Genomic DNA, 20,330 nt, shown 5'->3' with positions numbered 1-20,330 from the left:
TATCTTTTAATTTGAACGATCTCCTCCCGATTCCGAATGATCTTCTAAATCATAATCCTAATCCACTCAACCTCGGCCAGAATCTTTTCTTTAGAATTTTCTTGAAATTTCAAAATTTTGTAGGATAAAAGCTTTATATTGAAATTATTTCACAGCATTGTGAAATTAAAATTTTCGGACAAGTGTTTTGTTTAAGTTTGGTTATTTATAGGGTGGCTAAGTGCTGGTTGGATAACTTGTATTAGGACAGACGGGCAGTCGGTCAGACGGACAAACGGACATAGCTAGATCGATTCGGCTATTGATCCTGATCAAGAATATATAGAAGTCTATATATATATATATATATATATATATATAATTGCAAATCAATGGTTGCAATAAATAGTTTTGAGTCTATTAAATGGACCGTTCCGAATATGAACTAAGACCAACGCTGAAAATTGAGTTTTGCCAAAATAAAACGAATCAAAATTTCGGGATCGATTGTGTTGTTTATTGATTAACGTTCAGCTTAAGACTAAAAATCAAATGAAAGTGAAAATGAGGAGAAGCCTCTGTGCTTAAAGAATATGTTAGTGTTTTTGGGAGAGCATTGCTCTTAGATGCTTAAGTATTTTGAGAGAGCATTGCTCTTGGATTCTTAAGTGGAGGAGAAGCCTCAGAGAGAGCAGGCAGACTTTAAGATTTGTTTACAAGAATGGCTAAGTGCCGCTGTCAAAGAATTTGTTCATTAGAATGCATACTGCGCAGATGGCATACAGTATGGGGTTGTCAATATAATTAAACCAAAATGCAGAGTGGATATTTTTGTTATTTGATCCACATTAGCATGGTGGTCACTTATTGTTTACGTTATGATCTGGATGCGGCTTTTCAATATGTTTACTCTACGTTATGTGGTTTTGTATGTGAATATGTCACTTCCCTTCCCTTAAAGAGAAGCCTATACTTGGGCTGGGATTGATGGATATAGTAGGGGTAATGGAACGTCTTCCATTTCTATTTGTTGTGCTGTGTTTTGATTTTGATTTTTTCTTAATTTTAGTTTTGCATACAGCATCATGAATGGGTTAAATGATACGTATCTTAAAAATAAGTACAATAAAATAAGTATAATGATGACAGTAGTCATAAATATGTAAAGTGTAATATTGTTTTGTGAAATCATTTCATTAATGTCGTTGTGTTTAACAGTTTCTATTTTTGTTATGTTAAGTGGTGTGTATAATGGTGTCAAATCTATTTCTGGTTTAAAGAGATTTTCACTTAAAATTATGCTATTGATTTCTATTTTACATTGGGTTACTTTTATCATTTTGTTTCCTTTTATTTTTATATTATTAATTGAATTTTGACAATTTTGTTTGAGACTTGTTTGGGTTAAATTCCAGGTTACAATTGTGTTTGGTTCTATGTATTTTATTATTTCATCTGTGTGGATTGACTCAAAATTACAAATTGGTTTTAAATGTTTAATAATGTTGGTGACACACTCATTGTTTATTTCTTTATTTTCGTTATTGTAAACTTTATTTTCTCTTTCAAAATATGATTGTGTGTCTGTGTATTCTAGCTGATAGCCGTTCGAGTCTGGGTAAGGGATTATTTTTACTGTATTTATTAATGAAAAGTTAATAGGTATGTGAGATATGATTAATAATTGGTTATCATTGTAATTAATCCAAGTGGATGTTTTAATGTTTAAAATATTTTGGCTGTTTACATTCTCAAGTTTATCGTAGTTTAGTAGTTTGGGATTAAATAGACCGAGTCTGGTAAGCTGCATTCCCATTTCCACATCTTCTATGTATTCTGTAAACTGCATGAGTTCATATAAAAGACTGTTAATGATGTTGCTGTCGTTTTCATAATTCTGTATCTTCTGCATTCCGTCATTTATTAATTGAATAGCGTCATTGAGTTCATGTAAATTTACCGAGTTATGGGCGTTTGTTTCAAGTTTCCTCTGTATATCCACTCGATCATTTTCGTCAAGTGTGCCAAATAGGTATTTAAAAACTGAACCTACAATGTTAATAAGTCCCCGTTTATTTCTATGTCGCAAGGCTATTCCAGCTAGTTCTCTTCTCATTTTGTTGTATAAAAATTTGACCTGGGGTGCATGGTAGTCGGTACGTAGTCTTTGCTCAAAATAATCAGCTATGGTGTCTATTTCAGTTAAATTGATTCTCAAGCAATGATGTTCAAAGGATGATGGTATCTGGACTGGTTTATCAGAAAAAAGGAGATATCCGTGGTTTGTGTCAATATTATTAATTTCAATTTGTTGTCCATGAACTGTTGTGATCAGCATCAGCAACAATGTTATCAAGTGCCAGGTGCCTGTGAAATTGAGAGCTGATTATTTTTCTTTCGTTTTTTGAATTGTGTTTTGTAGTAGTGAGTAATTCTATTTCTATTAGTAATTTTATAATGATCAGAGTCAGTCTGCTCCACATTTTTTGTTGGCTTAAAAGGATTTTCTAATTTGCCTTTCTGTAGTGGACCTTTTCTGTATCTTGTGTCGACTTCGTACTCCACTCTGTCATTATTTATTTTGTTTATTTTGTTTTCTTTGTTTTGTTGGGTATCTAATATTGGTTGTCCAGCGTAGAGAAATATGTGTGCAGGGGTCTGTCCAGTGGTGTCGTGTTTGGTTTTATGATTGTATATGTTAAGTACTGTTTCCATTTTGCTCAATTTGGTTTCTTCGTCATCGGATGTTTTGATTATGCGAATCTTTTCATTAATTGTTTTATGTAGTCTTTCTATGTCCGCCACACCAGTTTTTGTTGTGTTAAGCTGCAATTCGACTTCCTCACTCTCCAGCCATCTCTTGAGGGCTAAACTGGAAAATGCGCCGTCTCTGTCCGCCTTTAGTAACTTTGGCTTGCCAAGCTGGTTGAATATGCGCATAAGCGCGTTTTTGCATTCTATCCAGTCTTTTGTTTTTATTTCTTCTAATGTGGCAAATTTCGAATAAATGTCTATGCAACTAACGTAATGTTTGCCTTCGGATGAGTAAATGTCTATCATGAATTTTTCGCGGCAATGTTCTGGTTTGGGTGTGGTTTTCATTGGCATGTCTGTATTTCGGTGCTCTGTTTTTGCCAGATTGCAAATACTGCACTCATTTATTATATTCTGAATAAGTAGCTGGCTATTAGGGAAATAGTAAGTTTCTCCGAAAAGTTTAGTAATTTTCTGTATGCCTGGGTGTAGAAGTTTTTCATGAGCAGTCAAGATCAATTCCTTAAATTCCGCATAAGTGGTTATGTTTTTTAACAAAATCGTGCTACGCAGGATTTTTGTATATTTGGTGTTTATGGCTAATTTATGTGCGGCCTGAATGACTTCGAAATCAGCGTCACTCTCAATATACAACGCACTTTTCTTACCACAAAAATGGTCTATCAAATATTGTTCGGCTTTTTCCCTGGTCATAATGTCGTAAAATATTTGGGTGATGTGTTTTTTGAAATATTTCGTAACTTTAATGTCTGGTGGTCCTTTTGAAAATATAACTTGTCTGTTAAATGTATTTAGAGGTCTTTCTGTAATAAAAATTAAATCACTATTGTCCTCTTCTGCACTATGTTGGGTTTGTTCGCTCAAATATGTCTCCTCAAGTTTTATTCTGGACAGAGCATCCGCCACGCAATTTTCTTTTACTTTTATATATTTTATATCAAAATCGAATTCGGATAATTTTACTCTCCATCGGGTCAGTTTTGAATTTGGATCTTTCATACGGTACAACCAGCTCAATGGTTGATGGTCACTGGATATTTCAAAGTGTCTTCCAAGTAGGTAGTGTCGAAAAGTCTTTGTCGCCCATACAATTGCTAAGAGTTCTTTTTCAATTGTGCTGTAATTTATTTCGTGTTCATTAAGTGTTCGGCTAATGTAGCTAAGTGGGTGTCCATCTTGTGACAGTACTGCCCCCAAAGCGACATCACTTGCGTCTGTGGTTAAAGTGAATTTCTTTGTAAAGTCGGGTACTTTAAGAATTGGGTCTTCTGATATTAGATATTTTAATTTTTTAAATGCAGAGTCATATTCTGGGTTGGTAGTGTCAATTTTCATGTTCTTTTTTAAACACTTAGTCATGGGTTTGGCTATGTCTGCAAAGTTTGGAATAAATTTACGATAATATCCTGTCAGTCCAAGAAAAGCTTTTATTTCTTTTGGTTTAGTGGGAATTGGATATTTTTGAATGGCTTCAATTTTTTCAGGGTTTGGTTTTATTCCATCTGGTGTTAGAACATGTCCTAAAAATGTGGTTTCTTGCTTGAGAAACTCACATTTGTCAAGCTGTAATTTAAGGTTGGCTTTTGCTAATTTTTCGAAAACTAGTCCGAGCGATTGCAGGTGTTCATCAAGGGATGTCGAGAATACAATTATGTCGTCCAAATACACAAGACAGTGTTTGTTTAAGAGTGGTCTTAAAATATCATTCATGCACCGTTGAAAGGTGGCTGGCGCGTTTTTTAATCCGAATGGCATGCGCAAATATTCATAATGACCGTGCTTGGTGGAAAAGGCTGTCTTTGAAACTGATTCTGGATCCATTTCGATCTGGTGGAAACCCTTTGCCAAGTCTATAGTTGTGAAGTAATTACATCTGCCCAATTTTCCCAAGATTTCGTCCATGTTTGGGATTGGGTGTCTGTCTCCTACTGTTATTTCATTTAATTTTCGGTAGTCTATTAAATTCTAAATTTCTGTTTGCCTGATGCATCTTGTTTCTTTGGAACCACCCAGATGGGGCTATTGTAAGGTGAATTACTGGTACGTATAATACCTTGATTTAGCATATCTTGTCTTTGGCTTTCGACCTCCTGTTCATAAGCCTGTGGGTAACTGTATTTAGAGTAAAGTGGTAGATTGTGCCCTTTATTGATAGTATGTTTGGTTTGATTAGTAAATGTCAACTTATCACCTTCATGGTACTGTATGTCATGGTATTGCTGCAGGAGTGCGCACAATCTTTGTTTTTCTTCGTTATTTAAATGTTCCAATCTGTATAGGTCTGATTCTAAAATGGGTGAAATTTTATTTGGCTGTCTGAGCATGGTGTCAGGTATCATATTTACATTTTGAAAATGACTCTGTTCATGTGTTGCTATTCCTTCTATTAATTTGTATTTGTTGTTGTAAAGAGTTACCTCTTGATCGCGGTAACTTATTGTTGCTTTTGCTTCTGCTAAAAGTTTTCTTCCTAATAAAAGATCGTAATTCTCAGAGAAAGGGTGCAATAAAAATTCATTTGTTGTTGGGAACAAAATCTTTGAAGGTATGGTTATACTTTTGTTGACAATGAGCGGTCCATTGCTGGTATGAATAAGAGTATTAGTATTCTGGATTGGTATGTCAAATATATTTTTAGATGTCATGTTAACTGTTGATCCGGTATCAATAAGGCATTTCAAATTATTTTCTTTGTATTTAATTGTTATATATTGGGGTTTTCCAAGGCTTGTGGCTTAAAATTTTCGGCCTGTTCAACATTGGGTTCTTGGTTGTCATTGTTTGTCTCGTCTGTATTAATCTGCTGTAACTGTTGTGTTCTTTGTAAATTTTGGTTGTTTTCGTCAATTTGATATTGATTTTCTGGATAATAGTCTGAATGGTCGTAAGTTGGATAATAAAAATAGTCATATGGAACACACTGCTGATAAAAAGCGTCCTCTTGATATAATGTTTCGCCAACACTCATCCCAGTCTGTCCACTATTAGCTGGTCTTAATCGTTTTATTGGTCGATTGGGTACATAGGAACTTGAATTTTGTGTTGATTGTTGATTTTGATATTGGGGTTGTTGTCCGAACCTATTCTGATCGAATGCATTGTTTCGATTGGTGTTAAAAATTGGTCGAGGTGTAAAGTTTGTACGTTGATTTGGTTGAAAAGCATTGTTTTGTTGGCTTGGTTGAAAAACATTGTTTTGTTGGCTTGGTTGAAAAACATTGTTTGGATTAGGGTGGTAGGGTATTGGATGACGATAAAGTGGGTTATTAGTTGGTGGTGTTTGATAAATTTGTGGAGCTTGATATGGTATTGGTGAATTATAATGTAGGAAAGGTGTTGGATATTTTCTGATATTGTTAGACTGATTAGTATTTTGATTAAAGGACTTTTGTGGCTTATCAGAGAAATTTTGTTTTTGGACATGTGTACTTGTATGATTTGTTCGTACATGCCCTTCTCTTGTAAAAGGTTTATAAGTGATCGCAAATCTGGTATGTTGTGGTTATTTTTTCTTAAATAAATGTGTGTAGGTAATTTTTCAATTAGTGATTCTATACTGGATTTTATTAATTTCAAATAAAAAGTCTTTTCTTCAAGATCTTGCTCTAATTCAAGCTTACTAGTAAGTGTTTGTCTGCGGCTTTCTGCTTCTTCCAGGAATGCTCGTACATTGCCTCGAAATGGGGTCTTTCGAAACTCTTCTAAAAGAACGTGGTTAGGGGTCTGGGGTTTATAGTTGAGTACCAATTGTCTTCTAAGCTGCTGCCAGGTGTACATGTCATAGGCTCCAATGCAGCGCATAACTTCTCCGCTGATGCTGCGTTCAATATGCCCAAATATGATCTGCTGTTGGCGTTCATCTCCGGTAGCATAAAGAGCCAGTATGTAATCAATTCGACTCACAAAGGTGTATAGTGAGCCTGGATCACCGTTGAATTTCTCCACATTGCCAATCTGGTAGGCAACCTGGGTCATGTTGCTGTCTGATAGTGGTGGCACAATTGCTGGTTCTTGAGCCATTTTTGATTTTTGGATTATTTATTTATTTTTATAATATATTTATTTTTTTTTATTATTATTATTTAGTTATTATATTATTATTATCGTGTATTTTTTTTTTTTTAATTTTGTTTAATTTAAAATGTTGTCTTTTTATTTATTATTCTTATTTTTAATTTTTATCAAATAGAATTTTCACTTATTTATTAATTATTCTTATTTTTAATACGTTTTAATTTTCGCTTATTAATTTATTATTCTTATTTTTAAATTTTTTTTTTTTAAGATAGGTTTTGATTTTCACAAGGGTTGCACATAGCTTTTTGGGGTCTTTGAGGTAACCAATTGGATTTACAGCCTCTCACAAATTCAATAGCGTCTTCCTGATAATAAATTCAGGTTTGTTTAGGCAAATTGTGATTTTTCGGTTTCACTTTATTGTCGAGGTTTAATTAAAAACTTAAAGCGATATTAACTGTCACGTGGGTGCCCGTTAGCGTGGTACTTTTGTCAGTGAACAAAAAGAACACAGGAATTGGCAAATCTGGTTACCGCATCAAGGAACTTTAACACTGATCACATCGACTGCGCCAATTGCAAATCAATGGTTGCAATAAATAGTTTTGAGTCTATTAAATGGACCGTTCCGAATATGAACTAAGACCAACGCTGAAAATTGAGTTTTGCCAAAATAAAACGAATCAAAATTTCGGGATCGATTGTGTTGTTTATTGATTAACGTTCAGCTTAAGACTAAAAATCAAATGAAAGTGAAAATGAGGAGAAGCCTCTGTGCTTAAAGAATATGTTAGTGTTTTTGGGAGAGCATTGCTCTTAGATGCTTAAGTATTTTGAGAGAGCATTGCTCTTGGATTCTTAAGTGGAGGAGAAGCCTCAGAGAGAGCAGGCAGACTTTAAGATTTGTTTACAAGAATGGCTAAGTGGCGCTGTCAAAGAATTTGTTTATTAGAATGCATACTGCGCAGATGGCATACAGTATGGGGGTGTCAATATAATTAAACCAAAATGCAGAGTGGATATTTTTGTTATTTGATCCACATTAGCATGGTGGTCACTTATTGTTTACGTTATGATCTGGATGCGGCTTTTCAATATGTTTACTCTACGTTATGTGGTTTTGTATGTGAATATGTCACTATATATATATACTTATATAGTCGGAAACGCTTCCTTCTGCCTGTTACATACTTTTCAACGAATGTAGTATACCCTTTTACTCTACGAGTAACGGATATAATTATTAAATTGACACAAAATATAGACAAGCCCCATAACACTTTCAAAATCTAAAAATCCCTATTGGAAAACGTGCAGAATTAAACAAATAGATTAAAAACATTATAACGAAATCAATAGATGCCAAAATGGAACACATTACAAAGGCAAATTTATGAAGACAAAATGATGATGAATATTATCAAATATTACCAGCCGACTGTCACAACCTAATCATTGGACTTATAATATTTACAATAAACCCTATTAAAAACAATCAAGGATTCGTTTTATTTGAATCAGGAACAATACAACTTTCTACTACTTTTATGCATCACTGTCTCACAATTAACATAGCACAAATTGAAGAAACATGTAACAACCTTATTAAAGAAACTCGGGAATTTAAAAACATAGCTCTATCAAACTTTCTTTTTGAAAAAATGAAAAGAGAAATGAACGGCATACGTACAACGAAACGACACAAACGAGGACTGTTTACCTTTCTAAGTTCCACTTACAAATAGCTTTTTGGGACACTAGATAAAGATGACAGACAAAATATTGAACAACATATTTTATCCCTATCACAACACACGGTACAAATTAGCAGTCTAAATAGTCTTAATAATGTCATTGTAGTAGGCTAGAGGTACACATACATAAGTTCAGTTCATAATAGCAACATAGTATATAAACATTAAGTACTTGTTCGCTTTCGGGTGGCATTCTCTCTGTTTCGCAACATCGGCCCTGTAGCAACAAGCATAGAGGCAGATCGCAAACTGAGAGGGAGTCAGTCGAATGGTAAAGCTGAACACGGAAAGTAACAAATAAATCAAAGAGTCCAACTCCTGTCTTTGTGTGTTTTAGTTAATTAAGAGGATATATAATACCCCTACAATATCAGAAGTGGGCCGATCACGAGCCAAAGAGAAAAAAAAATGAATATAAGCAATGCATCGACGGCGCAATTGAAAGGATGGTTGAGTGAAGTAAAAGAACCAACCACGGGAACAAAAAGAGAATTGATTTTGCGTTTGAATAATTTAAAAAACGAAAAGCGAAATCAATTGAAATTATTATTAAAAAGCGAGGAAGAAGATTTCGACGGAAGCAGCAATAATAATGTTCAAAAAGAAAAAAGAAATAACGGAAAAGACGGAGAGCATAAAGACGACGAAAGTGACAGCGAAGCTGGAGAGCGGGATACGCAGTTACAAGAACAACAGTGCAGACGGCGCCCGCAACAACAACAGCGGCGACGGGAATAGCGACGAAAACGAAGTTTGCGACAGCGAAGACGGCGGCGGTGAGAAAATGAACAATGAATGTGGCAAGAATAAACGAAATACAGTGGGACAAGCTGTGCAAAATATGGATTTATTATTGCGTATGGCAACCGAGGCAGTAAATAAATTTTCGGGAGATACATGTGCGCGCAAATGGATCTTACAGGTGAAAAACATAGCCAGCGTTTATGGAATAAAGGAACCGTATATAAAGATGTTGATTGTCAGTAAGATAAAAGGAAAAGCATGCATGTGGTTGCATGCAGATCCAGAACGTGTATTGCTACCAACGGAGCAGTTGGCGGCTGAGCTAATATCAATGTTTGGTGAGAGGAAGTCGAAGTTAGAAACAAGGCGAAAATTTGAGGAACGAAAGTGGACAGCGAGCGAAAGCTTTGTTGCTTATGCAGACGATAAGGTGATGCTTGCACATGGAATAAACATGGATAAATAAGAATTGGTGGCGCTCCTCATTGAAGGTATTCCGAATCAAATGCTACGTAACCAAGCCCGTATCCAATGCTTTGAAGATATCCAGCACATAAAGAAGGCATTTGCGGAAGTGAAACTACCGAAAGTGGATGAAGCAGACAAGAAGGTGGCATCGGTGAACAATAATAGCAGCACACTGGGCCAAAGAGTGCAGGAAGCCAAAGCGCGAAAAAGGGTCATGCTATGCCTGTGGTGAGATGGGGCACTTTGCAGCAAAGTGCCTAAAAAACAAGAATGGGGATGAAAACAATTACGTAAGATATTTTGAAATTAATTTTATGAACAATGCTAAATCAAAATTTATTACAGCATGCCTCATAGACACGGGAAGCCCCATTTCGTTCATAAAAATTAGTAAAGTACCCAAAGATGTTATTGGAGTACCAGTTTTAAGTTCATTTTACGGATTAAACAAAAGTCCCTTGAAAACATATGGAAAAATATTGTGTTACATTATGAAAAATTTGAATAAAATACACTTTAATTTAATAATGGTGGCAAACGAGTCTATGAATCATGATGTAGTATTGGGAAGAGATTTTATGGAAGCATGTAATTTAATCTTGAATCTGGACACCTTGAAAATGATTACAGTGGATAAAATTGAAAGTCGATGTAACAAGAAAAGCGATAAAATGTTAAAGGAAGAAAATATGTACAACAATAATAAAACAGTTAGCGATAGTGTTAGTCAAGGTAGTAGTAAAAGTCAAATGAGTAGTGACACGGTTAAAAATAAATTAGAGAAAGCTGTCAATGCTGAAATAAGCAAAGTGGAGAGGGAAATGTTTGAAGTTAATGTAATAGATGACTCAATTGATTACAAAATAGGTGATCAGGTGGATTATGGTATAAAATGTCAATTTATTGACTTTGTAGAAAACTGTTATGTTAATAAAGAAAGACCGAATGAACCGGAGATTCGGTGCGAAATACAATTAAGATTAAATGACCTAAAACCGTTTAGTTGTTCTCCTAGAAGATTAGCATATACTGAAAAAGAAAAGCTGCAGATTATCTTAGATGAGTATCTAAAAAACGGAATTATTAAACCGAGTGATTCAGAGTATGCATCTCCGATAGTGTTAGTGAAAAAGAAAACAGGAGACCTAAGGATATGTGTTGATTACAGAAAACTTAACAAAACAATGGTCAAAAATAATTATCCTTTACCATTGATTGATGATCTGTTGGATAGATTAGTAAATAAAACGATATTCTCGAACTTAGATCTTAAACATGGCTACTTTCATGTTTTTGTAAATAAGGAATCAATGAAATATACATCTTTTATGACGCCTTTAGGACAGTTTGAATTTTTAAGGATGCCAATGGGGCTGAAAAATGCACCGGCGGTCTTTCAGAGATTTATTAATAGAATTTTCGAGGATATGATAAGGCAGGATAAAGATATTATATATATGGATGACATTATGATAGCTAGCAAAGGAATTAAGGAACATATGGAAGTACTTAGGGAAGTTTTTGACAGGTTGACGAGGAACAAATTAGAGCTGAGAATGGATAAATGTGAGTTTCTGCAATCGAGTGTACAATATTTAGGATTTTTAATAACAAGTAAGGGAATACAGGCCAATGACAAGGGAATAGAAGCAATTAGAGATTTTCCAGTACCAGATAAGGAGCATGGTGTCAGAAGCTTTTTAGGATTGTGTTCATATTTTAGAAGATTTATTAAGGGTTTTTCAACGATTGCAAAACCTTTATATGACTTATTAAAGAAAGACAATGAATTTTCGTTTGAAGAAAAAGAGTTAGAATGTTTTGAGACACTTAAGAAAAAGTTAGTGGAAGCTCCAGTGTTAGGGTTATATTGTTATAAGGATGAAATAGAGTTACATACAGATGCAAGTGCACAAGGTTTTGGTGCAGTGTTATTGCAAAAGAAAGAGGATATGAAATGGCACCCTATATTTTATTACTCGAAAGCCACAACAAAGGATGAGGCCAAATATCATAGTTTTGAACTTGAAACATTGGCCATCGTGTATGCATTAAGAAGATTTAGAATCAGGGAAAGAGATTTAAAATTGTTACGGATTGCAACGCATTAAGTCTAGCGTTAAATAAAGTAGAAATGAAATGGTAAATTCCCACTCAAAATCTTTAGGAAAAGAACGAAAAATCTCCCTTTTAATATTTAACATTATACATTTTACTAAATATATCGAAGACATTGAAATCGGGTTACAACTAACACGACTAAGAATATTTAATACAAAACTTTAATGAAAAAAAAAAATTGTATGCCTGGGATAGCACCGCTACTAACGAAATATTCCTTATGTCTCCTATTCCCATAAATACAATTGAACAGCCACTTACCTTATCACCACTTAACCTGACCATAATGGAAAAATTATAGATGAAAATACAGAGGCCAAATTTTATCTAAACAATAATAATGTTTAAAATACACAAAGAAGGAATATCATCAAAAACTATGGCTTATCAAGTATAATTAGACACGAAACACCAACGTGTACTTTTCATAAAGATCGTAAACCACTTTACATTCAATACATTAAGCCTAATATACTTGTAACGTGGAAGATAACTCCAGAAAATCTTAATCAATATTGTAACAATTTAGACATTTTTATTGAAAATAGGTAAATAATAATAATTAAACAATAATAATAATTAATTAATAATAATAATTAAACAATAAGAGCTTACAATTTATATATTTATTTATATTTTATATTTTATATATTTTATATTTATATATATGGTAATTTATTAAGAACAAAATATAATTTTTATTCAAATAAAATTACACGTGTGGAAGCGAAGAAAATTCACGTCTCATTTGTAGAGCGAAATAATTAAATCTAATTGTAAGTTGCAAACGCTTAGCAAACCCTTGGCCGAGACTTATTTACTTCTTTATATGTTGAGCGTAAAGAGGCTTTCTTATGTATTTATATGAATTGGGCGCTCTCATGAATGGATCGCGCATGGATACTGATCAACCGAGAATTTAAGGTGCGTAAGCGGTTTTGGCCCTTTGGTGGGAGTCGTGCGTGACGCGACATACTCCCCCTTTTGGAAGCGTGGTCTTGAACAGAATTCCTAACGGGCAGCAGATTCCGCTGCTATATTATCCTTGATCTTTCGGGACGCTGATTGCGTTTCGGTCACTGAATCCAACGAAGACTTCCCCAGCTGACCATATACTCGCCGAAGGTCATCTTGGTCAACAAAGGGTGCAAGTGAGGCACGTGAGCTAGATGGCTGTTCTGATCCTTCAGTGTGGAAATATTTTTCAAAAGACGCTCTTTGACGAATTTCTAGCACTGGCTTCTTCCTTAATGTAACAATCCTTCCCAACCGCGACTCTTGCATTAGTGGTAATTCTGGCGGAAGCTTGACTTGACATTCGCAAAGCAGTTCGTAGAAGAGACTGTCGCCAATCAGTAAATCAATGCGTTAAGAACGGTAAAACTTGGTCCGTGAGCTTAATGCTTTGTGGTATGTTCCAGCTGCAAATGTCTATATTCAAGAACTTTCAATTATATTGCAGGCAATAACAGCAGTAAAGTTGGTCGATTACTGAGACGTTCGAGATCGCATTGAAATGTTTACTGCGAACCATCTGCCTCAAAACTAAAATGAACTATTTCGGTGACACACGCTGCCGATTTTGTCCTCTTAATATGAAGTTGATTTGCGAATCGGGATATTATGAGGTGCAGTTGAGATCCAGAGTAGAGCAGAGCACGTCAAGGAACAAAGATTCGTGTACGGTTCGTCACTAATACGTTGGCTAGGAGCACAACATCTTTACCAAGATCCTGTGCAAGAACAGCTGCAGACGTTCTAGGGAATGAAAAATGTTCTTCGGCATTATGCGGGTCAGATCCAAGCGTTTCTTCAGCCTGTGATCTTTTATGTTGTGAAGTCGGAGCCGAGTTTCCTAGATGAAGCACAAAGTGGTGCTTAGATCCGCACACATGGCAATTGCTGGAGTGGCACTGCCTCATTTGATGCCCAGTCTTGAGTGCCCAGAAGCATTGCAGAAGACTCATGTCGCATGACTGAGCCTTGTGGCAAGAAGGACGGACCTACGCAATCAGATGTTCTACTACATCCTTCCTGACTACCTGGCGCAAAGCTTGCCATGGCAAACTTCATGCTCTCCAGCGTCCTGCATCGCTGCTAAAGAAACGATTCCATAGATTTCCACGTCGGAATTGAATTTTTGGACACTGGGTCCTCCAAATGTTCCTCCCATGGACAAATACTTGGCCGAAAATGCATTCAGCGATTTCTTCCGATTCATTTAGCGCACTGCCCTTAGTCCCAGAAGTCCAGTGCTATATCATAGTTGCCATATATTTGAAGTGAGCGAATGCTTACCAGCGCAGTGTCCCTCAGACATCGTAGATGCATCAACTCTTTTCTATGTTTGTGAGGTCAGGATGGCTACTTTTTTATGGTCGTAAACATAATTTTTAGATAATTTTAGATGCTCAAGAGGGGCGACGTTGCCCTATGCCGAAATGAACGCTGCGATGGAGTTTAGTTGCGAGACGCGCTTTCAAATCTCTCCCCTAACCGTTGATTTTAAGAAAATTTCTCACTCAAATTACTTTAAATTTCGCACAAAATCCTGTTCTTTGAGCTCGTTGAGCATTTTAAAATGTCATCGATCAGCTCTAATCCCACATAAAGAACGGACTCATCAAATGAAAATTTTGCAAAGCGTGATATGGAGTCCGCTAAACGTTCCACTCGAGTATAAATTACAGCCGTCTTCCGCTTCAAAAATGCCGCCCTGTTTGCATCAGCGTTACCAGAATTTTCAGAAGGCATTGGCAACAGGAACAATAACAAAACAGCAGGAACAGCGACTCTAAATTCGGTGCAAGCGGGAAGATGAGCGCAAAGAAGAATTAGCGGCAACTTCCGTTATTTGGCTAAAAAAAAAACTATTGTACAACGCACTATGCATCAACAGCCATACAATTAAAGTTAAAGCTTTAAACAGCACTATATGATTTGCTATATATACAATACATACACTGCGCGTCATCAGATTAGCTCACCCTGCACGGCTCCGTTTCTTCTTATTTCTAGTATTTTGCCATTGCACGAAAATTCGAGAATGTTGTTGTTTTTTGTTAAGTTATATTCTCTCTCTCTTTGAGAATAAAAAAAGTGGTCACGTGAACACTCTATACAGTTTTGATTACCTTCCATAATTTAAAAGGTACGCACTCAGAGACAACAGCGAATTAATTAATTATTTTTAAACAGCTTTGCAAGATTTGCATTATTTATTGTTTATGCAGAACTCACGTCGGGGTCACCAAGTGTTGAGCTAATAGGCTTTCTTTAAGCTATTTTTGTGCAATGAAAAGGCACGGTCTATAAGAGTTTATTGGTTTCAGATAAAGAGATTCTGCATCAAGGCGCACGTGCATAGGTAACAAAAGCGAATGATATTGAGCGATAATGAGTTGCAGAGCGAACAACAGAACGCTAAGCCAAATGTGTAGGTCTGAGAGTACAAGAGAGAAAGAGAGAGAGAGAGAGAACGCGAAGAGGGAGATCTTAGATGCTCACGCACCTGATCTGCATAGATAACGATGATATTGCTGCACAGCTGAGGTGCAGTAAAATTTATCCGTGCCCTCACAGTCACTTTAAAATTTACAAGCTTTACAAACGTTTAATATCGCCGACCTTCTTGTATAAATTTATCTAATTATGTTTTGAGTCCCTATATGCAATAAATATAAATGTAAAATATACAAACTTATTGCACGGAAGAACACAAATGCCGCAACATTTTTCCATTCCACTTAAATTTTTTTCTGCTTCTCTCATGTCTGCATTAATTTGATCCATTCCTTCTTCAATACGATCCAGTTGTTCTAAAAAAAAAAAATATATATATAGAATTATTATATAAAAAGATTACGAAATATGCAACATTATTACTATCGTTTTTTGCTGCTCAAACAGCTGACTTATTTTTTAGCAAAACCAATAAACGTGAAAAAATGTCTTTTGTATTTCCAATTACTTGTTTTGAATCCAGGAGAAAGCAGAATTTTGCTGCTAGCAATCAACAGTAAACAGCTATTTAAGCTGTTTTCCTGACAACAGATTGGCCACCTTTTTAACCGTTTTAATACCTATGCTCGCAATTAATTTTTCATATTATTAATTAATTAATAATTTTAACAAAAAAAGATTTTTTTAAGACAACAATACCCGTTTTACAAATCGCAAAAATTTTACGAGCATTGATTTTGCGATTTTAAAATCGCAATCGTACACCGTTTAAGAATTCGATTCGAAACATGCCCGACTGAGTCAATGATGTTTAAGATGTTTCAGCCGATTGGGAAACATTTCCCATTCCAAAAATACCTCAAGAAATTAAATCATTTTTAGGCTTATGCAGATATTACCGCAAGTTCATTCTATATTTTGCAAAAATAGCAAAACCTCTCACCCTATTAACTTGCGTCAAATAAGGAGAAAAATTTAAATATATATTATATAATAATTCTATATATAAATTATATTACACTTTAATTTAAAAATAGAATTTTATTTTGATGTGAATTTATTCAACTCCAAATTGTGACTGAACAGAAAAGATTTTAGAATACCTTTGCTAGCTGTGGGTTTTAGGCGCTGACGCGGCAGAGCTCTGCAGATCTGGCTTGAACTGATTATGATCTGCAGTGTCAGCGATTTGTCATCAAGGGCCAAAAGTGCGCACGCAAAACACACAGCGGACGATGTTGGTGGCATTTGCGACGTCTTGAGCGGATGTTTAGATTATTGAACTAAACAATGTATTACATTGTTGCAGTTTTTTAGGTTGGATTGCTTGGATAGGTTGCATTCTTGTTATATATTGTGTTACTTATTGTTAAGGCAATTCTTCCTTATTATTTATTGATTAGTTAGCTGTTTGTATTTATTTTAGTTAACTTATACACTGCGCGTCATCAGATTAGCGCCACCTGTATGCCTCCGATCCATCTTATGTTCTGTATTTTTCCATTGCACAAAAATCTATCAATGTTGTTGTTTTTTGTTCACTGATATTCCCTCTCTCAAACGTTGCACTGTTTGCAGCAAGGATATTTCAAGGAAAGATGTGGGGACCGTGTGTGCTGCTGCGGGCGGCACTGGCTACGTTGTATGTCCTTCTTGTTGTTGCCCCTGACCCCGTCTCCAACCGTATACCCATGCACTCCTGCTACCCCTTTCCTAGCTGACCCCACGCAAGTCAGGCAACAAAGTCAAACCGATTAAAACACACGCACGGGTTTAGTCCTGATAAGAACCGTTATCGTTTTATTTCTACTTTCTTTTACTTTCGGCGAAATATATGTGGGATTGGTTTTTGGCAGTTTACCCAAAACCCACTAGTATGAAGCAGCTGATTACTAGACAACGACGATAAGAAGAAGAGCAAAGACTACATATGAAAAAAAGGCGAATTAGCGAGGTGGCGATTTCGCCATCAACGAGGAGCGCAACGCTACGAGAGCGAAGTGCTGAACGACGTTAGCTAAGGAGTTGTGGAAGAAGTAAGTTGTGCGTTCTGCCTCTGTGGCTACGAGAGCGACAGCAATACGATGACAAAGAAGAGGGTGAAGACCTAACCGTAAGACAAAGACGGTCTATAATTCTAAGACGATCTAAAATTTTGTTTTAATGTACGAATAAAGTTAATAATAATATAATAAAACCCAACATATATATATAATAAATACTTTCAAAAATGAAAAATCCTTGTCCATGAGTGACCCCCTTCTCATTTGCCCTAATTTAAACAAAAATAAATCAAGTTACTACTGATGCTAACAATTTTGACATAGGAGCCGTGCTATCACAAAATAACAAACCAATTAGGTTTGCAAGCAAAACTTTAAACGACCACGAACAGAATTGTTTGGCTAAATAACATTAAGGAACCTAATATGAAATTAATACGTTGGCGAATAAAACTTAGTGACTACAACTTTAAGATAAAATATTTAGAAGGAAACTAAATTATGTAGTAGACGCTTTATCTCGAGTTAAAATTGAAGAAAATATGATAACGAAGAAGAAAATATTTCAACAGCAACAACAATGCGCAGTGCATCAGAAAGTAACGCAAAATTATATTCCGATCACTGAAAAAACTATAAGTCATTATAATAGACAAATTGAATTTATAACAGATGCCATAAGCCAAGTAGATACGTATATCAAAATATTTCACAAAAACTAAAATTGTCCTAAAATATGTACACTGAAATTACTACCACAAGCAAAAGACATTTTAATAAAATATTTCTAAATCACACTAGCGCAATTTACATAGATAATGACAGCGACCTTTCCATTTTTCAAAATGCGCATCAGGAAAAAACTATTAACCCAAACAGTAACGTAACAATTTTACACTAAAAGACATAAGCTCTTACGCCGAATTCAAAGAATTTATTATTACTCAACTCATAAAATTATTGCACCGTGGTATTGAAAAATGACACGACTTTTTAAAGAAATTCATTATTTTTCCAACTATAATAAATTAATTCAAAATAAAATTAATGATTGAGAAATCTGCAATCTTGCAAAAGCAGAACCATAGACCAACGACACCCATTTTTCAAATAACCTCAGAGACCTATAACCCAAGAGACCTTTACGACATCGAATTTTATTCAATTGACAATGAACAATATTTATCCTGTATGTATGTCTACTCAAAATTTACATACAATTTTTATTTTATTATAATATAATATTTTATTGGTGATAGACTTTTTCATTTTTACTATTACAAGACACTCTTTCTATTGCTTATCTTTTATTTAAAACTGTTCACGATCTCCTCCCTAATCCACTCAACCTCGGCCAGAATCTTTTCTTTAGAATTTTCTTGAACTTTCAAAAATTTGTTTTTTGAAATATTTGTTATATTGAAATTATTTCATAGTATTGTGAAATTCAAATTTTCGGACTAGTGTCTTGTTTAAGTTTGGTTATTTATCGGGTGGTTAAGTGCTGGTTGGATAACTTGTATACGGACAGACGGGCAGTCGGTCAGACGGACAAACGGACATAGCTAGATCGATTCGGCTATTGATCCTGATCAAGAATATATAGACTTTATATAGTCGGAAACGGTTCCTTCTGCCTGTTACATACTTTTCAACGAATCTAGCATGCCTTTTTTTTAATTGGAGTCTAAAGAATACGCAGCTATTGAGAATCTAAAGAGTGCATTGTGTGAAGAACCTGTTTTAAGGATTAATTGTAGAGGTGCATCAAAGGAGCTGCACACAGATGCTTCAAAGGACGGATTCGGTGCCACATTGCTGCAGAATATTGAAAATCAATTGCACCCCATATTTTATTTGAGCAAAAGGACGAGTCCAAGTGAATCAGGAAGGCGCAGTTATATTTTGGAAGTAAAGGCTGCTTATTTAGCTATGAAGAAATTTCGCCATTATTACTGACAACATAGCGCTTACACAGACCATCAAAAAGAAAGACGTTCCTCGAGAGGTATCAGAATGGATTTTGTATATGGCAGAATTCGACTTCAAGGCAGAGCATCGTGCGGGTGAGGACGTGAACTATCTCAGCCGTTTTGCATTTGCATTCTGATCACTTAGTTCCGATGGACTCGTCTGTGAAACAATATAAGTACATCTTCGCACTTGTTGATGGATTTTCAAAATTCGTGTGGATTTTTACTACAAAATCAACAGGAGCTGACGAAGTTTTGCAAAAAAAAAAATGGAAATGGCCAGGAGCATTTGAAGAATACGTCAAGAGAAATGGAATCGAGCATGTCTTAACAACAACTGGAGTTCCCAGAGGAAATGGGCAGGTAGAGAGAATAAATAGATCTATCTTATCTATTATTTCTAAATTGTCGACTGAAGATTCTTCAAAGTGGTATAAGTTCACATCACAAGTGCAAAGAGCTATTAATTCCCATTTAAGTTGCTCTACAAAGAAGTCACCATTTGAGATAATGTTTGGAGTAAAAATGCAGAATAAGTCCAACGCCAGACTATTGGAACTTTTGGAAAATAAAATGCTTGAAGAATTTGACAAAGAGAGGCAGATATTGCGGTTTAGGAACAAATACTGAAGGCTCAAGATATTTCTAAAAAACAGCACGACAAGAAACGTAAAGGAGAAGTTGTATACAAAGAACCTGATCTGATCTTGTAGCAGTAAAACGTACTCAGTTTGTTGCTGGGAAAAAGTTGGCAAGCGCTTTTCTAGGACCTTTTGAAGTAATAAAAGCAAAACGCAATGGCAGATATGGAGTTCGTAAAGCTGTCCAAGGAGAAGGCCCCAAAAAGACGCATACAAGTGCTGATAACATTGAGCTAAGTATGGAAGTATGCTCAGAACAATGAGGATGACTTATCGTCTGGGACAGACGATGATGAGCAGGATGACCAAGTGTAAATAATGATAGTGATGGCAGCGCGATAGCACAGGTGGCAGCACTGCATGAAACTATCGATAGGATCAGGAGAGCAGTTG

General features: G+C 35.4%; 1 protein-coding gene across 2 annotated transcripts in view; it reads right to left on the bottom strand.

Moving 5' to 3' along the window:
* Snap25 (Synaptosomal-associated protein 25kDa) overlaps window positions 1–20,330 on the bottom strand; it is a 225,026-nt gene that overhangs the window by 73,509 nt on the left and 131,187 nt on the right. For both annotated transcript variants that reach the window (NM_001043176.2, NM_001043177.3), the window contains exon 5: window positions 15,559–15,676. In NM_001043176.2, the coding sequence (NP_001036641.1) occupies window positions 15,559–15,676 (118 nt within the window). The remainder of the gene's footprint in view (window positions 1–15,558; window positions 15,677–20,330) is intronic.

The sequence above is a fragment of the Drosophila melanogaster genome, chromosome 3L, assembly GCF_000001215.4.
Source record: "Drosophila melanogaster chromosome 3L".
Taxonomy (NCBI): domain Eukaryota; kingdom Metazoa; phylum Arthropoda; class Insecta; order Diptera; family Drosophilidae; genus Drosophila; species Drosophila melanogaster.
This window is presented reverse-complemented; position numbering and strand designations above follow the sequence as displayed.